The 22,717-nt window shown below is 38.9% G+C and overlaps 1 protein-coding gene across 3 annotated transcripts in view; it reads right to left on the bottom strand.

Annotated features, from left to right (window-relative positions):
• Nucleotides 1-22,717, bottom strand: part of CALCRL (calcitonin receptor like receptor) — a 94,356-nt gene that overhangs the window by 36,913 nt on the left and 34,726 nt on the right. For 2 of the 3 annotated variants that reach the window (XM_084642924.1, XM_084642926.1), the window contains exons 2-7: nt 9,876-9,964; nt 7,846-7,943; nt 6,638-6,782; nt 5,062-5,172; nt 3,966-4,078; nt 2,259-2,350 (exon numbers count right to left, since the gene is read on the bottom strand). In XM_084642924.1, the coding sequence (XP_084499050.1) occupies nt 2,259-2,350; nt 3,966-4,078; nt 5,062-5,172; nt 6,638-6,782; nt 7,846-7,899 (515 nt within the window). In that variant the 5' untranslated portion in view covers nt 7,900-7,943; nt 9,876-9,964. Of the gene's footprint in view, nt 1-2,258; nt 2,351-3,965; nt 4,079-5,061; nt 5,173-6,637; nt 6,783-7,845; nt 7,944-9,875; nt 9,965-17,126; nt 17,276-22,717 lie in introns of all 3 variants that reach the window. The other variant, XM_084642925.1, reaches the window with a different exon arrangement.

Genomic DNA, 22,717 nt, shown 5'->3' on the forward strand with positions numbered 1-22,717 from the left:
AGCCCTAGTTTAAACGGTTACTAAGCCCTAGCAAATGGTGGATTCTCTGTAACTTGAAGTCTTTACATTTCAGGACTTGAATAACTCGGCAAGAGGTTATGGGTCTATTACAGGAATGGGTGGGAGCGGTTCTGTGGCCTACAATGTGCAGGAGGTCAGACTAGATGATCATGATGGTCCCTTCTGGGCTTAAAGTCTTCTAGTCTAACTGTCTGGAGGACTGAACTCTCGGTCTATATCAGAGAGGACCATCAGAGGTCTCACAAGGTTATCATCGCAAACTCTCTCGTATTAAGAAGCATCAAGAAAGAACAAAAAATTCCATTATCAGCCAAGATGGGTGAAATCCTAGCTCTTTTGAAGTCAAAGGAAGTTTTGATATTGACTTCAATGGAGCCTTGCTTAAACCTCATGTAGTTAATATACAGCCTTTGTCATGTTATGCATAACATTTCATATATGACGTATTTAAGCTTCCTGCTCTTCATCCTAGTTTTTATATTTTAAAAAACATATGCTATTTGCCATTAGTTCCCTGATGCTCGGTGACCACATGGCATTCTATAGCAAGCAAAGGAATCAGAGAAAAGTCTGGAGGAAGTGGGAGGAGAAGCATCAGTTTTCTTCATAAAACCATTCTCTTGACAAATAGAAACTCTGGGCTCTCCATACACTCACTATACCTCATAGCGAACAATTAATCTTTGTCATTCATCTTTTTACTTTGTTTCTTATTTCAGTTAATCAAGTGAATATGCTTTACAAATCCATGTCTTATCATAGTGATTAATCCGTCTTTAAAAGTTTGGATTCTTCCAGACTTGGAAGTCAGCAGAGTTCACTCAAACAATAAGAAAAAATTATTGTCGAATGAAGACTCTTCTCTAAGTAGCCACTCTCCAGTTCCATGACCTCTGTGGCTTTCTAACAGTCCTGGTAGCTCCCTCTCTTATTTTCTTTTTCAGTGTTATCTTTGTGATTGGGAAAAGAGCCATTCAAAGCTTTTTAAAACCTACTAAGAATGTTTAAAACATTATTAGGAGAGAATCCTATCTCACCCTCTCCAGCCACAGGCCTAAGACACAGTGGAGCTGATACAATTTCATCATTCAAGATCTGAGGAAGTTGCATAGGGAGTCAATATCCCAGAAACCTTAGTTCTGCAGGTGCTTCTTGAATGACCTAAGCAGCTAAGTTTGAAGGCTAGAATAGAAGAGGAAGGATATAGGGGTAGATGGGTGTAACAGTCCACAAATCCACTGGCCATTGTTCCTCCTGGAGGCAGCCACACCATCGTGGGTGCTATTGCAGCCTCAAACTAGCAGTAGAGACTCAAAAGCAACTTTGTTGCCTCTCTTTGTTTTGGGATGGAGGAGGAGACAAACCTGGCTGCTTGGGCTTGGTGTGGAGGACAGGGATTTATCCCAAAGTATCTTTATTATTTTGAGTATCTTGCTGTTCGGTACTCACCTTCCTTTAGCTGTAGGTCTAGGAATGTCCTCTGGTCCCTCTGAACAAGCCCATTAAATGCTTTAAGATGGAGCAGTCCCATAGTGTAATAGCTGTCAACTAGTGTTTATTAGTTCATTACACTAAAGGGTCAGTTCAGCAGTACCAGAGGAGAATTTCCCAGGCTCACACCTGAAAAAACCTTTGGCCAGCCAGACACCATCTGAAACTTCAGGCCAATCAGGAATAGTCAGTGATGCTTCCTTACTGTAGCTCAGGATTGTAACAAAAGCTGGGATGGGTGACAGAGTACCTGACAGTAAACAAAAAATTCACCTGGCCAATTATTACTGATATATGGGTATCCATAATTTGGTGTATACATTCCTATAATCAATGCCAAAAAAAAAGAATAGGTGAGAATGCAGAGAATGGAATATAAAGCCAGAGACAGGACAGTTACTCTAGATCATTCAAAAGAATGTCATCCTTAATTATTTTCTTAATTGTTCACCTTAATCAGGCATTAGTTCCAGAAGACAATAATAAACATGATTTATTTCTTCTCCCTGGTCATACCCTTTACCTTCTTAGGTTTCTGGGAAATAGGAGAATTTTCCTTCCTATTATGATATACCTTTGAATGCTAAGACATTCAATGATCCAAACCCATATATTCAATTTGGATCCTCCACTCAACCCTTATTAACATTTTAGGTACCAGGTATTTCAAATTGCCTGATTACCCAGGATTATTGTAGCCAAGGGAGGCTGGTGAAAGATGCAGAAACATTTTTAAATATACTTACTTAAAATAAAAGAATATGCCAAGAGAAATCAAAAGTGATGCAATTGAAAGACCATGCCCGATGATGGCCAGATAATACAAATTCAGGGCTGTCTGCAATAAAGTAACAAAATAAAAAACACATTATGAGGAAAACAAAAATACACTTGATAAAAGCACACCCCAGCAGACCTTTGTTACACATAGAACAACTGTAATAGATTAAGAAAATGAAAAATATTATAGATCAATAGTGAGTCAGCTCTAGAGGTCCTGTGATTAACTCTAAGAGGATCCTAAGCCATTGAAGATTCTCTCTCCATATGGCACGTAACATTAGTAGCAGTCATGTTTAATACCCATTGTATATCAGTTAATGCATCATTTTTTAATAGACACTCCTAATTTTTTTCTGTGCATTTACGTAGTCCTAGCTATTTACGTTACTCTCCTAGGAACATTCATGGCTAAAGGTTGATTCATCCAATAATGCTGCTCTTCTGCAAAGCAGAAAATAATGGTTTGGAGTTGCATTTATGTAATCCTTTCACGTGGAACACTTGTAGGAGTGGGTTTTTCTAAGCATTTCTAAGCATTTGAAAGACATTTCCTTCCAAACAGGGCCTACATTTGCCATGTTAGAACTTCAGCTTTCAATCAGCATCCCAGGAAGAGCATGAAATAAATTAATGATAACTCAAAAATAGCTGCGATTAAACTTGTGTCTTAAATCTATCTTCAGCAAGCTAAATTAAAGAACTTTGAAAAATTAGGCAGTAAAGAAAACACTGTAAAAATAAACACTTATAAAGAGCAGTTTAAGGAATAGTTGGCAACATATGATGTATCCTCATTAATAATCTGAAGTAAGCAGCACATTAAACACTACCGCCACTTTGAATTTACCTAATGTTTTCCAGGCAAGATTATCAATGTACAAACATCCAGTTATTGAATTTAGCCTCACAAAAACACCTATGATGCAGTAAGTCTTCTTACCCCCATTTTGCGTAAATGGAAATGCAGGCATAGAGGGAAAAATCCTCTCCACCTGCATACAACCCAAATAACTGGGTTCTGTGTGAGGAATTGAGATGAGAAATCAACTCCCCCAACCAAGACTAGGGCATCGGACTATAGTACAGATTCTTGACTTCCACAGACTTAATTAAAACCTTTGGCCTAGAATATCCACATTGAGACAGTTGTGTAGGATGTTAAAGCTACAGGACCTATGTAAATAGATTCTGTGTGGTCTACTAACATCCCCATTGAACAAGACAAGGATGCATAGTCCTACATGATGACATTTCTTTATTTTTACTCTTTTTTAAAATAATGTAGGAAATTCAATTCAAAACAACATTAAAAGTATGTTATGGCTGCAAAATGAAGCACTCTGAAATTGGAAGTGTCAAAACTAAAGTTATCCATGCAACTTTAACTCTGGTGACAGCACTAAATTATATGATGGCATGCTGGTCTAAAAATGGTTAAGTCAGAATCCAGCCCTTTGAGTCTGCTTAGCCTGCTTTCCTCTCTTGTTGCTTCTCTTGTTGCTGTCCCCCCTTCTAAACACACTGTAAGAACACATATGGGAATTAAGTGGCTATGAAAAAACTAGTATATTAATGACTGACAATTTTGCTGGTATTTGAGGTTTCATCAAGACTGTTACAAACTTTTCAAATGAGCTTCCTATCCATGGTAACGTGCACTCCTTTCCTACCTTTACTTTTTCATGTGTACGGAGATTACACTGGGTGTAGTTTGTCCACGTTCTGTTGCTTTCAGGATGTCTAAACCAGTTTCCATTTTGGTCACAAATCTTTGTCACTTTTTCTTTAGCCAGCCAAAATGGGGAAGAAAAAGCAAGCAAAAAAATAGTCAATACTCAATGTCTGTTTCTCCATCTCTAGTATTTCTTAGCCTATAAAAACTAGCAAAGTACAGACAGATTTATTAGTGTGAACAGAGAGCTTTCTTACATTAATATGAATTCTGAGAACCTCATAGCCATTGTATTTGCTTGGCAAGGGCAAGCAAACAAAAATATTCTCCCATCCTTCAATCTAGTTACTCTAAAACTATATCACACAAACTATTAGAGAACTAGATGGCATGATAAGAAGATGTAAAGGTCTTATGTGACAGTCAGGGATCCAAATTAAAATCTGACATTTCAGTCTAATAAATTAGAATTGGAGAGGAAAGAAAATGTCATGAGAGATATTGCTTATAATGTTGACAGTCATTGAAGGAATTGCTTTATCTGTGAACGCTTTACTGCCAACACCTAGCCAAATACTCCCAGGCATGAAATGGCACTGGGAGATCCCAAACGCAGCAGAATCACTCAGGTTGATGTCATTCTCATGACCACAGAGGGCATGTTTCAATTAAGAAAATAGGTCAAGGTTGACCATGGGGGAAAAGTAGTTAACTGTGACCAGCTGAATTGAGGTAAAAGGTATTAACATGTGTCTACACTAGGGAAACATTCTGGGTTAACTAACACATGTTAACAAACCTTGCGCTACCCTCAACTTATTTTTCTAACCTATACAGGCTCACAGGGGCAATTATCAGTGTGGTGGTGCAGTGGGGAGTGTCCTGCCGGTGGGTCTGTGTGGTCAGTGGACCTGGGCAAGGAGCGGGTGTATACAACCAGTAGGTGTGCAATAACATGGAATCTTTTGTAGTAGCAGCTGCCAAGGAGCTGAGCCACTGATCTGTGCTTGGTGGTTAGAGCAAGAAGAAGATTAAATCACTCCCACATACCATTTAGCCTAACAAACCTGGCATACAGGTCCATACACATTTACCTGATGGGTTAAAGTCCTGAAAGTAGTCAGGACAGCGTTGTACTGATACGGTTCCTGCTGCAACATCATTCCAACACAACCAACCATCCCATGTTCTATTACAGTAAGGACCTGCACAAATATAGAGAAATCAGATGATAAAGTCTGGATTCTGCATTCACAAAAGCCTTACAATAATTATATGTAAAATCTGAAAGAAAGCATATAAACCAAATAATTTCTCTAACAGTTATCAGTTAATAAGATCTCTTATGTGTAGTTTTTAATTCTTCAACACAGAACATAAATATTTCAATCAAAAGCAACCTTCTTTTCTTGAATAAAAAGCTTTAAACAATGATTTGGAATGAGCTTTTAAAGGATGAAGTAAAATCTTAGCCAAAATATTTTAATTAAAACTCCATCTGATCCGATGATAAGAAGAGTACCTTTATTTGTATGTGCATTTCTTTCATTAAGATGTATTTAAAATGTGTCATCATTCACCATAATTGTGACTACAAAGGCCTAATCTGCACTTTATACTCAATGCCAGAGCTACGCAGTGTATTACATAGTCACAGTCCTGAGACACAAGTGACTGAACTAACCAGTTAAAATCAAAATAGTCTATGTTAGGATAAAGAACAAACTTGTAAAGACCATTTCCTTGCTCTTATTTACACAGCAGAGCTATACAATATGCCCATAGCCATGTGGAAGGCACAGATCTGTAAGAGTTATGTTTATTTTTAAACTGCATAAACATTTGTCTTGACCATAGATGATAATTTAATCAGGAGAAAAAAAAATCAGTGTAAAATCTCTCTTCTCTCACCTTCTAAGATTCCAATATTTTTTTAAAAAGATTTAAAAAGGGAAAGTGAATAATTTCCTCTTGAATATTTTCATGAGTTTCTGTAAGCTTTTTGTGTCAAAAGTGGGTTACTATTTAAAAGGCAAAGAATATTTCTAGGACCCAGAAGTTAGAAGAAAGCAAGGATGGTCCAATATGTGAACATTTCCAGTTAAGTATTTACATCACCTGTTTAACATGCAGATGCTTTCAATTTTCATAGGCACATGAAACATCTGGTCCAGAGGGATGGAAGTACCTATAATAGCTATAGGTGGATAAACTTTCTTCATTTTTGTCTGGGTTGGAATTGAATATTTTAGTTATCCATATTTATAAATAAAGCATTAGGTCTGTAGGCAGTAGTGTTTTGGGGTAGCTAACGTACTGCAGGACCTTTCCCTACCAATTAAATATTCTTCCCCACTGCTAAGAAAAATCACATGCTTGTCTTCCTGAAAGTTACAGAAATGCAAGTCGTATTCTAGATAAAAAAAGTTACTGATAAGACAAGGAAGGAGGAGAACTTTAAAGTTCCTTAGTGAAACAATTCAAATCTACTGTCTTCTTCCTCTATGTACTGCTTCTTCGATTATAAGTTCTCTGGGGTAGGGGCCATCCATCCATCCATCCACCTTTCTTGTTCTGTGTTTGGATATCATCGAGCACAACAGGGCTCTAGTCCATTAGTCCTAGGCACTATGGTAACTCAAATAATAAATAATAAGAAAAACCATTTACCTTCTTTACTATGAATAGGATCTTGCGTAATTTTCTGATAGCATTCATACTGTGCTGTCATAATTTTATTCCTAGTTACACTCAGCTGAGTGGAGTCTTCTGTCACATTCTGATTCTTCTCATTTGGTATCGCAATGGCAAAAAACTAGGAAAAAATTAGATTTAAAATATATATATTTTGGAATGTTATCATTGTTTTCACAGCACTTTTTTCTGTAACTGCTACAGTGGAACTTTTGGTTTTCAGGTTCGCATGCTAACATATAAGCAGCTTGCAATTATTATTATTCTTAGCACAATTTCACCAAAAAGTAGCCATTAGAGCTCTTTACAGACAAGCTGATTTTCCTCCTGTTCATTTGGTGAGTGTTCTTACTGTTAAATCAAAATAAAATGCCCCTGCCTGAGGGCAGAAGTGATGATCTGACATGATAAGACTTCAGTTGATAATGGAAGAGAATAAAATGTATTGACAAAATCAGAAGAAGATAAAGGGTTTTATACAAAGCCCATTGAAGTAAATTGAAGGGTGAATACTGATTTTGAAGGAATTTGGATCAAGCCCCAAAGAATTTTCTATGAAACAAGACTTACTAATTGAAGTTATTGGGGCTTTTGATTTGTTTTAGGGCTGTTTGGTTTCCTCTATAGTTTCATAAAGCATAAAACAAACCACACCACAACAGTGAGGTCAAAGGAAATGGGTGATTAATGTGTTACTTAGTCATATGGAGGACACATTATTCTGAGCTTATGAAAATAAGGAGAGTCAGACTGAAGACTGACAATTAAAAGTTTTTCACTGACCATTGCGTACTTATTGGCCTTAGAAATCTATCAGTCTGTCTGTCTATCATGAGTCCCATCTGCTCTAGTTGAACTCAATGGAAGTTTTCCCATTGACATGAATGGGTATAAGGCGACAAGGTCAGAACCCATCACTGCTGTAAAACCCATTGCTAGCAGAGAACACAACTGTGATCAATGGCAGGAAAGGATTTCAAACTTCTGTATGTCCCCTAGTTACTACACAGGCATTAAAAGCAGGATATACTGTTAAAGGGAATTGTCCTTTACTGGAGATTTACATTAGAGCAAGACAAGAATTTCTATTCTGTATTTCCATATTTGCCAGAGAAGTCAAGATCTGTGTCACACCTCTGAAAACTGAAAGTGGAATTACATGCTAAAAAAATGTTAAAACTCACCATGGTAACTGACAAGAGGAGCAGCAAATGAATGATCCAATTTGTCTCCATCATTAAGTCTGAATTTTTTTGTTATGCTACAGTTCAACAAGATCAAGCTGCAATGGAAAAGTTGTAAGCAAAATAGAAATAATTCATATAATTCAAAATCTACTGAAAACTGACAAAAACGGCTGCCATTTTTCTTTATAATTCACTACAATCAATATATCTAGAGCCCAGTTGTGACCCCATTTCCATGGCTACAACTCCTATCACTCAGGTGGTGCAAAGGGGCTGTAATCCACAGCAGATCAGCAGCAGACAATTCCCATGACATGGGGGAACTCCGTGCTAGTGTATCTGTGTTGCTATTTGGACCCGCACCTCTGCCTCCACCTCCTCCCAACATAAGGGCTGTGTTGGGCTGGGGAAGAGGGCATGGCAGAGCTATGCTACACCAATCCTCCACTGGGGAGATCTATTAAGGACCCTCCATCAATGGTGGAAATTAGATAAGCCTGATAGAGGTATCAGGACCAGAGCTGGTTCTCAAATTCAGGGAGCTGGAACTGGTGCTGGTTCCCCGAAGACTCTCTGTGGCTAAAAAGAGCTCTGGTGCAGGACAGAATCTGCCCCATTACACTATAGGTCATTAAACATGCAGTAAATTCTGGCTACACACCAGGGTTGAAGCCCATGTGTTAAGTAAAACCGCAGTTTAGTTTATATGAGCATTTAACTGGCATGTTTAGAAAGGAAATTCCACTCCTTCCTTCCTTTTACTTCTGTGACACTGATGGAAAAACTGATCCATAAGCAGCAACTTTAGGCTAATGCTATAGCTTCCCAGGGATGACGGGAGTCAATGGAGGGATTAACAGTGAGCTGTAAAATAGCTTTCGTATCTGCCGATAGTTGGACATTCCTAAATATGGAAATATCAGATCTTTGTGGAACTCTTGTAACATCTCTCCCATAAACATAATAATGTATTTCCATTACCCAGCAAGAGAATAAATGAATAAATAATTAAATAAATGAAATTCTGTGTTTTGTTCCCTGTCAGTAGATGTATACAGTGTGGGAACAGGATACCACTTTACATGTAACAAATGCATTGCAAATGTATTTCTGAACACTTTAAAAAATAAGTTCAGCTATTCCAATGGCACCTTTTCACATTACAATGCAGATTGTTATATGAATGAATCTTTGGACATTGAGGTACAAATTCATAAACACCCCCCAAAAGGCACAAAATCTCTTTCAAGCCACGTACATAGACATAATTGATCCTCCTGTGGGAAACCCTGTGGAAAGGGGTTTACCAGAGGAAATTTCTGAGAGGTTCCCCTTGCAATGATTTGCTCCTCATTGTTCCATTGTGGAGTTGGATTTGCTCCCCACAAATCAGACCACAGGGCTCAAACCCCCTTCCCCTCAGACTCTGTAGATAGAGGGGATAAGTGGAAAGACAGGACCAACCACACAAAGACCTATACCTCCCAATAGGGTCCACAGCCCACACCTTTCCTGGTGCTCTAATACGTGCTCTAATAACCTCTCTTAAGGAGGGAGCCCTACCAAGAAGATGATCCAGCAGAAAGATAATTCAGTCTGGGCCATATTACAGTATTTTAGGGAATAACATGCCCCCTCCCCCCCCGACTCCAGATGTCTGTGTAGATCTCTGGACTTATGGAGCATCCTCAACAGAGTTCCCCTGAAGTGGGTGCTGCCTAGAGATGTCTAAGACCTTCCACCTCTTCTACATGGAAGGCATGATCCATGCACTGAGGGGACCTTCCAAATGTTGATCTGGGGGATATGATCAGGTCTGACTTTTCTAAATTAACATGTTTTACTATATTAGCATTCATTACCATTAATAGTAGTAGTAATCCACAGTTCTGTAGGACTGAGCTTTAGGTTGTGGATGATACTACCAGAGCTACTCTATCATTACTTAAGCCACAAAAATCATATTCAAGATATTGCAGGTTTAACTGATGCTGAAGGAGGAGCACTGTTGTGAGCCAATTACTTACATGCAAAGGTGTGTCCAGATTCCAACCACATTTTCGTTTGGGTCATACTCACTCTTGTCTCAGATATTTTCTTATCCGGTAGTCATATCCTACAAGAGATTGATTGGTGACAATAAGCAAACAATTGAGCGTACCTTGACCAACGGGGGTCATTTCACACAAAATCCATCAAACACAAAATTATATACATAATGATGATGGTAAGCAAGAAGCCTGCCTGTCTTTTATATTTTGTACAATGCCTAGTACAGTGGGGGCCTTGACCACTTGGTACTATTGTAATACAAATAATTGCTAAAGATTCTTACTTTGTGGGATGTAGAGTTTGTTTAATTCTCAGGTTTTAAGAAAGTCTGAAGGGGCCCATTTAGGCCTGGTATAAGGTTAAAGACACTTACAGTTTTGCCTGTTTATACCAGGCATGAATTTGGCCCAATATCTTTCTCTCTATCTTCTACTGTTAGTAGGTAACCCTCCTGAGGTCTCTTCCAACCCTAATCGTCTATGATTCTATGATTCTATTTAAAAATGTGGTCACCCTTGTTAGTGTACTTGGAGTAGGAGGGCTCCCTAGCCAGAAGCTTTATCAGATTCTTCAAATATTAACCTGATCCTGAATAAGTAATAAGTAATGTAAGATGTAGTATGTTATCATTTTGTTGTAACTTTGCCTTAATAAGAAGTTCAAACATATTCTTGAAACTGGGTCCTTGCAGAGACCATTATCTGATATACAGACTTGGAAGAAGTATTGTTGAGTTAGTTCCTAACCAGTCTGTTTGTAAAAGGAACAATTATCAGTACATGTGTATTGAGCAAAGCACAATAGGATCCCAATGGTAATGGAGACTTTTGATTGTTAGACTTCAAGAGCCCATTGCCCCTCAGGTTACCCACATACAATCTTTGTGACCAGGGCACAGAGCTGAGAGAAAGCAGACAGCTTTGGGCTGTGAGGGAGGAAAGACTTTTCTGCATGACGATGTTCCAGGTATACAGCATATATTCTACTTTGTATTTGAGGGTAGTGCTAATCTAGAGAAAACACTATATTTGTATAGGCCTGTTTATTTTCAGTATCTCACATTATGATTTTTTTCTTTATTTATGCACAGCTACAAGTCAAATATTACGCTGGTGGGAATTTGAACCAGAAATCAACATTTGAAAAATATATGGACTATTGCCATAAATTGCAATAAATGTTCTTCACAATGAATTATTTGACCAGTTGTAGTTAAAAGAACCTAAACTGGAGCTGGAAAAATAAGCTGTTGTTTTGGACTGTCACATTCAGATAAAAAGAAAGGTCTCTGGACTCATAGAGAAGACAGATCAAGTAGTAATTAACTACCTGGGCACAAGCTCATAACACCAAAGGCTGTTGTCTTTTCCTCTCCAAACGATGACATATTAGTGGTAGGAAGCCCCATTTTGTTCTCAAGAACAGTGAGCCAAATGGGGTGCCAGGCACTGTTATATATTATAGGGCATGCAAGTGTAATTTAGGATTTTGTTTGCCTATTTACTGAAGATATGCATGAATCTGAAATGTCAATAATTTTCTCTATAACAGTCCCTAAATAGTTTTCCAAAACATATTCTTGCTGACTGATAGATTTAGCATGTAGAGTCAAATAATGCAATCAGATATACCTGTGTACCTCCATTCACTTCAGAGAGGTTGTACAGTGTACATAAAGACAGAATTTGGCTGTTTTGATTCAGGGTGCAAGACTATTTACATTTAACAATATTGGCCACACACTAGCCCAGTTACTTAAATGAGGCACACCTTTTGTGGGTAATGACTTTGTAAGCATCTCATATCAACTCTTCCAGGGGCATACTCAAACTCTGAGTTCCTAATTCCTCTTAGTAGACAAGAGATGAGCTCATGTCTGCAATGCTGTGAGTGCTTCCTACACAGTGTCCCCAAAGTTGTTAATGTACATTCAGATTTATACCTAAGAAAAGAAAGTATCTTCTTAGAGATGACTGTAATTGCAAAATGTGTAGGTGAGGTTCATGTAGTATACATTTGGATTTCAGTAAAGCATTTCCTACATCATCTTATGAATTCATTAGTTCAAAATTTATTCTATTTGATTTAGATAAGAACATTGCCATGTAGACTAAAAACTGGCTGTAGGACGAACAGCAGTTCATAGAATTAGAGTTGAGGTGGTTTTTGAGATACAGCTGATATAAATGTTGAACCCTATTTTAACAACCCTACCCTGGTTTAGTTATCTGAAAACCAAAAATGGAATTCACAGATGATTCTAAGTTGGAAGGTGTTGAGAGCAAAAGTAAGGAAACAAACTACAAGAGTATCTGTGGAAAGAAGATTTAACTTGAGAAAGATTCAGGATAATACATTTGGGGGAATATAATCAGATACAAAAAGATATTTAATGGCAGAAAAATACAGAAAGCATTAACGCTGAAAGAAATCTAAGAATAACAGTGTAAAAAAATATTCCCACAGTGGAAGTCTTACTCTACAGTACAACTGCAAGCAGTTAAAGATGTTCATAGAGGCAGCTATTTTGCAATGCAAATTTGGCTGTTTTGCGGGGGGGGGGGGAGAAGGTGTTTTGTTTTGGTTTTTAAATAGTGTCCTCTATCACTGTCAGATCTAGGATAACAACATTCCAGTGATACTTACAAACTTTAAGAGATTTGAATGAGAATCGTTTTAAAATAAATTTAAAACAGTTTATTTCTAGATTCCCAGGCCGGAAGGGACCGTTGAGATAATCTAATCTAAAACTGGGTATAGATCTTCCCCAAAATAATTTCTGGAGCATATCTTTTACAAAAAACATGCAATCTTTACTTTAAAATGTTCAATAATGGAGAATCCACCCCAACCTTTGTTACGTTGTTCCAATGATTAATTACACTCACTGTTAAAACATTTATGCCTTATTTCCAGTCTGAATATATCTAGCTTCAATTTTCAGCCATTGGATCATGTTATAACTTTCTCTGCTAGGCTGAAGAGTCCATTATTAAAAATTTGTTCCCCATGCAGATACTTATAGACTGTGCTGAAGTCACCCCTTAAACTTCTCTTTGTTAAGTTAAATAAAAGGCTCCCCAGCTGGACTTCATGCATGAAGTACGGCAGTCAGGCAACTGCCCGGATTCCCCACTTCCCTTCATCAAGATGGAAGACTGAAACGCATCGTGTGAGACAAAGTCCAACCAGGGAGTCTGCAGATAGAGGAGAATGGGGCATGAGATACTCAAACTACTTCTCCCATCTGTCTACTGGCTGTAACTGGCAACTCTGTAATGAGAGAAGATGAGTATTATTACAGGGGTTCAGATTAACGTGAGCTTTTAAAAAGTCCATCAAAAATGCAACTTGATAGAAACATGGTGGAAGCCCATTCACTGAGTCCCCAGCTCTTCCCTCACACCTCTATGTGCTGGTGACGGATTCAACAAGACAACCAATGGGTCATCAGTTTACACATTAGATATTGAAGGTAAGTGTGATTTAAGGTATTAATTGATACAAAGTAACAGTTCTTTCTGTCTTAAGTATTCTCTAAAATAAAGTCACTAGAACTAGCATAGGGAATTTCAAACAGTAAATCAGTTCTTCAAATATCACACTTATATTTTACTTTTATTGCCTATTGTACAGAATACGGGATAACTTAACCATATGAACTGCATGTTTCTTCTGTTTACTACATTCCTCTTAGCCAAATTATTTCTATTTTTTCTATTTTTTCTATTATTTCCATTGCCTTTGTAGCATTTGTCATTGCCAGCAGTGACATCTACTGCAGAAGGCAGAGTTCCACAACTGTAGAATGAAGTGAGCCAAAAGAGTCACTCATAAAGCTTTAACAGATGTTTTTTCCCCCTTCCACTCCTGCTTTCTCCACAAAGCCATCCTGCCTGCACCAACAGCTGTTTCTGCTTTTACTCTTTTCCCTTCCTCTCAAGAGTAAATGCCCTCCTGACTGAACTCCAGAAAGGTACCATTTTAACACCAGAGCAAAGGGAGAATACAGCCAGAAATATCAGGGCTTGAACTTGTATCCTCTGCATAGCTAGCACAAAAGAGGAAACAGGCCTGGCACATCTCTCTCTCTCTCTCTCAGATTTTACAGAATGAATGATTTAAGCTTCATTTAGCGTTGGAGCCATCAGGAAAATCTGCAACACTGGATTTACAGCTGTATATGCAAACGTCTGTTTGAAAAATTGAAGTGGATGTTTTATACAACACTCTGTCATACAGAGGGAATACTTCCTGATTTTGATTGATTGGAATTACCCTGAATAATCACTGTTCTCACAATATTTTGTTATCTCTCTTTCTGTTTAGAATCAGGGAGTGAGGAGGCATAGGACTCAAAACATTTTCAAATCTCAGGCAAGCTTTTAGTTTGGCTTTTAGGCAAAGGACCAAGCTGGAAATGTTCCAAACTTTTTTCATGCATCCCTAATTCAGATGGCCTGCAAGGATCTTTTGACAGTTTGAGGAAGTCTCAAATCAAAATCATGTTCCAAATGGAATAGCACATAGGGCTCAATCCTGGCAGGTGCTAATTACCCTCATTTACTGTTGATTTCTGGAGCACTCTGCACCTTAGAGGAGGAGGTCCATAATAACTCCTAATTAAAAAGCTTGATTAGCAAAGATACTAAATAAATTTCAGATTCATTGACAAAGTTGAAGGAGGACTGCAAAGTGTACAGGGCAGCTGCAGTTCAATTTGGAAATACTTTTAATCTGATAAATGACTTTTCAGTCTTTGCGGGATTGAAACCCCCTTTACAGAGTTTGAACGAGGGACATCAAGATCCATTGTCAATAACTCTACCCTGACCACAGTTAGCAGTTTGTCGATCTGGGTTTTAGCCAGCCCTCTAACAATTAGAGGGAAACCCCATTATAGCTTCCTGATTATTAACATATTACGTCTGAGCAGCATATTTTCAGGTCACTAGAATTCCCTTTTCAACACTGCTTTGAATTAAGTCACAGGTAACAGGACTCTGAGAGTCCCAAGACAAGTGAGGCAGCAATTCAGAAGTGTTTTGCCGGCATCATCGCACAGACATCCTTGCCAAACCCCTAGAACTGTTCTTACGGCACGTGTGCAGTGGCAATGAAGTGTTAACTTCCCATGAGCCTCCAAGGCTTCCTTGCAGCATGCTCCTTCTCTGCATAAAACAGGACATGTTACTTGGTGAGCTATATTGCATCTTTTTATAGTTCTTGGGTGAATTGATACTTTGCCTGAATAAGTCGTATTCTCGCAGTGTTATATTTCAGATAGTTCATGTAATAAACACAAAAACTAACCATCGCCTGACTTATTGTACTGGGTCAAATTAATCACTCGTGCACCTCAATTGTGATTTCAATGGGATTGTTGCATTCAGCGCACTCACTGTAGTTACCTTTTCCATTCTGCTATGTAACTATTATCTCCCAAGCCTGTACAAAGCAGAAAAGGAGGAATTAAACCAACTGGCACATATTCTTTTTTCAAATAATGCTCTTAAAGTCATTGGGTATAATTAGGGCTGGTTCTGAGTACATGTTTGTGGTGAGAAGTGGGATCACAGAGCTAGTCCCAGCACACTGCAAAGGAGGCAGCCATATTTTGGTTGCAAAATGCTGTGGACCACAAGGGGAGAAGGCCAGAGGGCACCCTCGAAGAGTAGGATTTGGGTTTGGTGTGGGAGCCTTACACAGTACACCAGTTGGTAAATACAGAGCAGCACTGGGGAAAGCAGATGCAATACCTGCAGAATAGGTGCAGAATGCATTGCAGGGAATGACACTGATCCTACCTACCCTGGAAGTGGTGTTATCCCCGCTCCTGACTTCTGCGGGCATAATGCTTTCAGGGGTCTTCACACTGCTTAATTCCTTTTCCCTCTGACCATTGCTCAAATAATGCTCTTAAAGTCATTGGGTATAATTATGGCTGGTTCTGAGTACGTGCTAGTGGTGAGAAGTGGGATCACAGCGCTATTCCCTATTCATTGAGCCTTAGTACAGACCTTTGTGAATTATTTTTGCCTGAAATAAAACCTCCTTGGAGCCCAGCACTGTAGCTGTTCTGCATGCAGACCCTTCAGCCAGGGCTCTACCCAGGAGGTGGCTTCAGCATGAAGGCCTGGAGCTCTTTGGGCATGGGGGTGAGAAAATAAATTAGTAAGTGGAGCGCAAATGGGGGGAAAGAGGAAGGGGGAGTATGACATTATAGTAGCTTTATTTTATTGTTGCTGGAAATTGTACATCAGCTTCTTCATGTACTAGCTGGAAATATAGACATTATGGTAAAGAGCTTTCTTGTACTTTCCCGTCTTTCCCTGAGTCATTCTTTAAGATAGATATGCTTGAAGGTCTCAGATGTGTTTCAAGTGAACTACAGCAGGCTAGTTCATGACATCGCACATCGTTTATACTCTCTTTATGAGTGTGCAAATATTTTTTACCACTTAAAAGTAAAGTTGTTTGCCAGAGATCTTGTACAGATTACAGAACAGCCTGTGGATAAGATTACAACACACTGAATTACTCCTGTGCACTTTTCCCCATTAGTAGATTTTGGCTACCACCCCATTAAATTTAGTTTCCCATGTCCAACGGATACTATAAGCAGTAACCAGTAATGTTTGTGGCCATTGGCAATAATACTTAAGATCTTAAAAGTGCGATCACAATATGTTGGCAGCACTAAATTTTCTGGAAAGTTTAAAGCCCTTTTTTTCTCTTGGTAACAGCGTCCTTTGCATTCAGTTCTAAATGTTTGATGAGATTGTAAATTGTCCTTGGGAGAGCCAGTAGGACTGACACTTTAGGATGGGGATTAAGAGGAAGAAACCTGCACAAGTTTCTGCTTGTGGAACTTTCTCAACAGTTGCTGCATTAGGGGCAGGGTTATTCCTCTCACGCAGAATAGCCTACCGTGCCTACCCACAAAGGTTGCAGATCCTTCAGGATCAATGAGAGGCCAGGGCTATTCCTGTTCTCATGGTTATGGCTCACTGCAATCGATCTGAAGGGCTAAAGGTGGTTCTTCAATGTATGTATGGGAGGTAGAGGGAAGGAGGAATTGTGGAAGTATTATACAGTGTGAGGCAACTGGTGGTGGCAGTAAGGAGTTGGGGGGAGGGGGGAGATTATGCTTTCTCCCTGCCCTGACCCATCTGTGCCTCTCCTAGCCTACCCTCTGCCCTTCCTGCCCACTATGACACCAATACCTGTAGTGAGCCTTCCATAGACTTCGGAGAGAAGAGGGGGTCAGAGGTGTGGAACACTGCCTGTGAAACGGGGGCGGGGATCACTGTGCCAAGGATCTCCTGCGCACTGGGATCATGAAGGTATGTTTCTGCAAGAATACCTACTGGTGCTAGATAAATAAAAACCATAATAATCATAATCATACCTTTTTTCCCAGAAAGAGCATGTAAGTCATTCAGAGCAGAGACAAAATTATAGAATCACTTCACAACATTTTGTAGATTACAACATTTCCTGTCAACAGTGCTAGCTATTTTGTCTTCTAGAGGGAAGAAGCAATCACAGTCACATGGCATTATACCATCAAGCTCTCATTTCTAGCTCAAACAAAGTAACACAAGCTGACAGCATTCATAAAACCACCTTCCCTGGGAGAACTGGAAACCGATTTTTGCCTATTTTGTACAAAAAAGGTTGATATCAATCTAGGTCTTATTTACACTTTAAAACAACTGCACCTTTTACTGCTCTTGGCTATAGATTAAAATTAATATAAAAATATTTGCCTTTTTGAAGTAGTTGTTAAATAAAGGCACTGGTGGGTTTGGCAATGCACACCTTTGTAAAGAGATTAATACTGCTGTAATTTGTTGCCATGCTAGATTCCTTGGTCTATTCACGAGGATATTATTGTGAGAGGTGAGATTTTAAGTTACTGTTAGTAACGCCTCCGGGTTGCTTATCAAGTGCCATTTGTTTCTCGATTTGCTGAGGAACTTGTTCAACCCAGTGCTCACTCCTTAAAAGATGTTTCTATACTGTATTTCAGAGAGCAACTCTCATTATTTATTTACTGCAGCTAACAAATCTGCTGGTTCAAACATTAAAAATGCATTTTCCTGTGCAAAAGAAATTGCACAGGCATAAACTCCTGACCGCTTTGTATGGTGCATAATTAAGAACTGCTACTTTAGGACATCACATTCCCTCTAAAAAAAGATGGCAAAGCTATTTAGTGATGCTAACATTTGCAGAGAGCTATTATCAACCTAACTGTGTTTTTTCCTGTTTTACGAACATGTTCTCAATGGACATTTAAAATAACTTTCTTTCCTGAAAAGTTTTTGTGCCAAGAGCTTTTTTTTTTTTTTTTTTTTCTGGTTCTACCTACCATGTAAAACAAAGGTTTGTTAAAAAAAGAAATGCATGGTCACGCTTGACATATTTTAAGCAGCGTTAAAGAAAATCTCCCAAATAATCTGGTCTTTAAAGTCAACTTATTTTCACGAGCATTCAGAATAACAAAAGTAGCAGCTCTCCAAGTATTCACCATTTTGTCATCAGCCCCTCTTGTCAAAAGGGGCCTGTCCATTACAAAAATTGTCTGTTCCTAGCGAGAGACCAACTTTAAGAAAGCTTTAAAAAATGGAACTTGTGGTTATTTTTTTACTGAGGCATAATTTAAAAAAAGATTAAGTTACATTGTTAACAGCAAAACAAATAGTATCTTGCATTTCTACAGAATATCCCTTAGGAGATCTTAAAGGTCTTGACAAACACTAATCTGTGAAGCTTCAAAACATCCATGTGGGTAGGTTAGTTATGGATGGGTGAGCTGTTGCAATGAGAGGCTAAGTCATTTTTCTGAAAACAGAACAAGGATGTGGTACAGCCAGGAAAAGAAGAACCCAGGACTTCTGATTGTTTTAATGACAAGTCGTCTTCATTATTCACAATCCATTCAGGGCTTATCAGAAACATACAATTTAATAGTATTATTTATGAGTATTGCAGGAGCACCTCGAGGTCCCAATTATAGACCAGGCTGTTCTGTGCTAGGAACTGTACAAACAGAACAAAAATGTTGTAAGCAAATTGGGACAGGGACTGTGTAAATATAATATCTAACGATGTGGAATTCTTTGTCTTTCCTGTTTGAAAAAAAAATACGTTGTGAAACACCCTCCGCAAAATATGTACTGTCCAGCAGTTGGGGAAATGGAGGTCTTTGAAACAATTATGAACAATCTAGTTAGATGCCGTGATGCTGACTATGATTTAGCAGACCATGTAGACCAGGACAAACCATGTTCAGCATCATGTCCACTAACCATGATTAAAGACTGGGACAGCTAGGTTTAATCATGCTTCTCTGACACGTTGCTGAACATGATTTACGTTGGTCTACACTGAGTGCTAAGTTGAGGTTAGCATCCTGGTGTGTAACTCAGTTGTTCACAGTCATGTTCAAACATGACTAGGTTCCAACCCAAACATAGAATAAATACTCTGCAGTCAGAAACAGTGAATGGAAACTCACTACCTTTTTTAAAAAAATAACTACAGATGAAACAACTCCAGGCTGCTGCATACTTTCAAGTCTCTCTCTCTCCTTCTCTAGTGCAGTGGAGACACACACCTTTAATAAAAGTCTTTGAAAGAGAATGTGACTTCTCTAATGGCTTCCAAAGAGAATCTTTTTATTTTATATTAACCCTAATTCTTAGGGCTCAGATACTCCTTTCTCTGCATGATTGTGCATAGGTGGGGGAGCTACCAGTGCCCTGTGCACTCCCTGGGAGCCCCAGGAACCATATACTGGGGACAGTCTCATCCAGAAATGTTCCTGGAGGTTCCCATTCCAGTGCTGCCCTTCTGCACCCCATGCCAGCATGTGCCATGCCTTTGAAAGCCATTTAGCTACAAAAGGCTGCAGTGGTCACTGTCAAATCTGATGCAAAGATGATGGATTAAGATAATAAAAACATTTAAACACTTAATAATGGAACCCTATCATTTTACAGCAGCAGTCCTCACTGTGGTCAGTGGACTTGTGATCACAAGGTGCTGGCTCTCCTTGTTTCCAGCTGCTAAATTGCATTCAAAGAAGCAAAAAATATGTTCAATAACTTTCTCAGTATTACTGTTCCTTGCTGGTTGGTAGGGGAATGGTTGCATGTGTTTATAAATGGGAAGGGATTGGCCATGACAATCTCCCTCTTAGGTGTAGTCCATTGCCATGAAAAACTTGGAGAACTCCTGTTTCACAGTTTTCTCATAAGATCTATTTTAATGCCTCATTACCACTCTTCTATCCTTATTAATCAACCACCTATTCAAGGGAATAAATCATCATTTAAATGAGAGCAAGACATCCATGAATGTTCACACCTTGCTGATATTGAGAAAACAGGCCAAAACCCAAAATTCAGAGGGATGCCAATTTTTCTTGGACATATTCCTGGAGGTTTCATCACATGACATAATCTTTAATTAAAGATTAATCTTTAATTCCTGGAGAGTCCAGGACAATCCTGGAGGGCTGACAACCCTACAGGGATGATTACTAATGTGACCACAAACCAGCCCCATTAGAGATTGGAGCAGAAACTACTGGGGCTCATAGTGTGTTATTGGATTTACTAGGTCCCCCTGCCTGTGACCAGCTTCTGTTGTTATTTCCCAGATGCATATTCAGAATACCGAATTGCAGTGGAACGCTTCAATTCTCTGGAAATCTCCTATCTCATTTTGTTCCTTCAAAAACAATATCCCATGTGCACTGTGCTCCAGGCTGCACTGCGGCCCTCCAGGTCACTTGGATTGCTGCCATAACATGGACAGGTTCAGAGGGCTGTGTAAATCATGTGGGGTGGGAGCACAGAGGAGTCCCAAGTCAAGAGGGGCCAAAGATGGCTTATAGCCATCTTCCTCCCCCTCCTCCAAGCTGCAAATTCCATGCTGTGCCTCCTAGAGGGGTCACACAGAATCTCACCCAAGGACTTTAACTTTCCAACTTAATGCAACAAAAAAGAAAAATATTCTCCACCCCTCTGCTCATTTGTATATAAAATGCATAGGCTAACATATCCAAAAAATAAAATTAATGAAGAACATGTTCCCCTTCACACTAAATCATTATTACGCTGAATTAAAACAACAGTTGGTATAAACTCATGGGTGCATGAAATAGACCACGTAGCACTTTCTATACACCCTTTCTGAAATGTTTGAAGTTTATTTTTTCCAGAGGCTTCATCCCAGGCTGCACAGAGAAAATTGTGCTTCTCTTTGTGTGCCTTCGCTGTTGTTTTTTATTTGAATGACTATTTGACGCTGTTTACTAAATAATGATTGAAAAAAGATCCAAGCGTTTCTCTGAGAAAATGTTGAGAGCATGAAGTCATTTTCTCTACTGGCCTAGTTTAAAAAGTTATCGGTTTTGTGTCATTGACATATGCTAATTTTACATGAACAATACGACTCGGGTACAAGACTTTTTCTCAGGGTCAGAGGCAAGGCAGTGGAACTGGGAGTCTTTGTTAACCAAAATGCATCAGTTCTTTCAGGACTTACTGCCTTTCAGACTTCTTTTCCAAGACTCTTAATGAGACTCTTTTTCCATTTGGCTTTTACAAGGAAGCTCAAAAGATTTAAATCAGAGTTTCTCCTAAATCAACATCACACTTTAGAAACGTGAACACTTAATAATAAAATGGTCACAAAAAAAGAATCTATCTTGGCTAACAATGAGCTGACCTCTTTGGATAAGGGAACCAACCCAAACGGCTTCATGTTTCAAAAAGTTTTAAGTAATGTCCCAGGCCTGGAAACACCAATGCCTAGTCCTCAAAGGTATTTAGACACCTAATTTCCTCAGAAATCAAAGGCCTTTGGGCTTAACTCTCATATACACAAAGGCCAGTTTGGCAGTGTAAAAGGGCCTTAAAATTTGATTTAAGTTGTATTTATTATATGTACATTCATTTGAAGGTCTCTTTGCACTCTCAGACTGGTGTAGAGCAGTCTTAACGTACAGTGGCTGTGTTTGTCTTGTGGGGGGCAAAACTCAGTTCCAAAGCTCTTCTGGTGCACATGATGTCATGCTGTGTGGAGGTTGCCATTTTGAACCCTCAGCAGCACTGAGGAGGAGGGACTGGCTGATGCTCAGCAGGGTGGATCTGGCTGTCAGGGGGCCCCTCGCTACTTCGGGGGCCCCTGCGATTGCATGGGTTCCAGGTGCCTAATGCTGCCACTGAATGTAAATGAGAATCAGTCCTCTAATTAATGTTCTTAGTTTTACTCATTGACTTGATTGGCACTAGTCAAGAGAATAAAGATAAGCACATATGCAAATGTCTGCAGCATCAGTTTGTCTGTCGGTTTTAATTACACAGGTTTCTTCATTTCCTGCTTCCAAGTAAGTAGAGGCATAAGAATCAAAATACCCTCAGAGAAGCTGTCCTTGAAACACTGGTATTTATGGAGTGACTGGAAATGGACTTCCAGAAATGATGGCAGTGATATCTGTTCTCACAAGAGATTTCTAACCTGATTTACTATTTCAAAGAAGTTCAAGTGAGTTCAGAGAAGCTTAAATAGGAGCAATTTTGATGCTTATTTGAACTGAACCACCAACTACTTCTGAGGTTTTCCCAGTTCTTTCTAAATAACCAAAATTAATCTAAATATTTCCTTTATAAATCTAAATAGTCACATCTCAGAAACATTATTTAGTAAAGCTGAAAAGGGATGATCCATTACATTTCACCCCTTTTGTATTAAGCTCAATTTAGTTAAAAATTCCTAAGTGTCAAAGCTACAAATCACA

Source organism: Lepidochelys olivacea (assembly GCF_965140295.1).
Source record: "Lepidochelys olivacea isolate rLepOli2 genome assembly, chromosome: 11".
In the NCBI taxonomy this organism is placed as follows: Eukaryota; Metazoa; Chordata; order Testudines; family Cheloniidae; genus Lepidochelys; species Lepidochelys olivacea.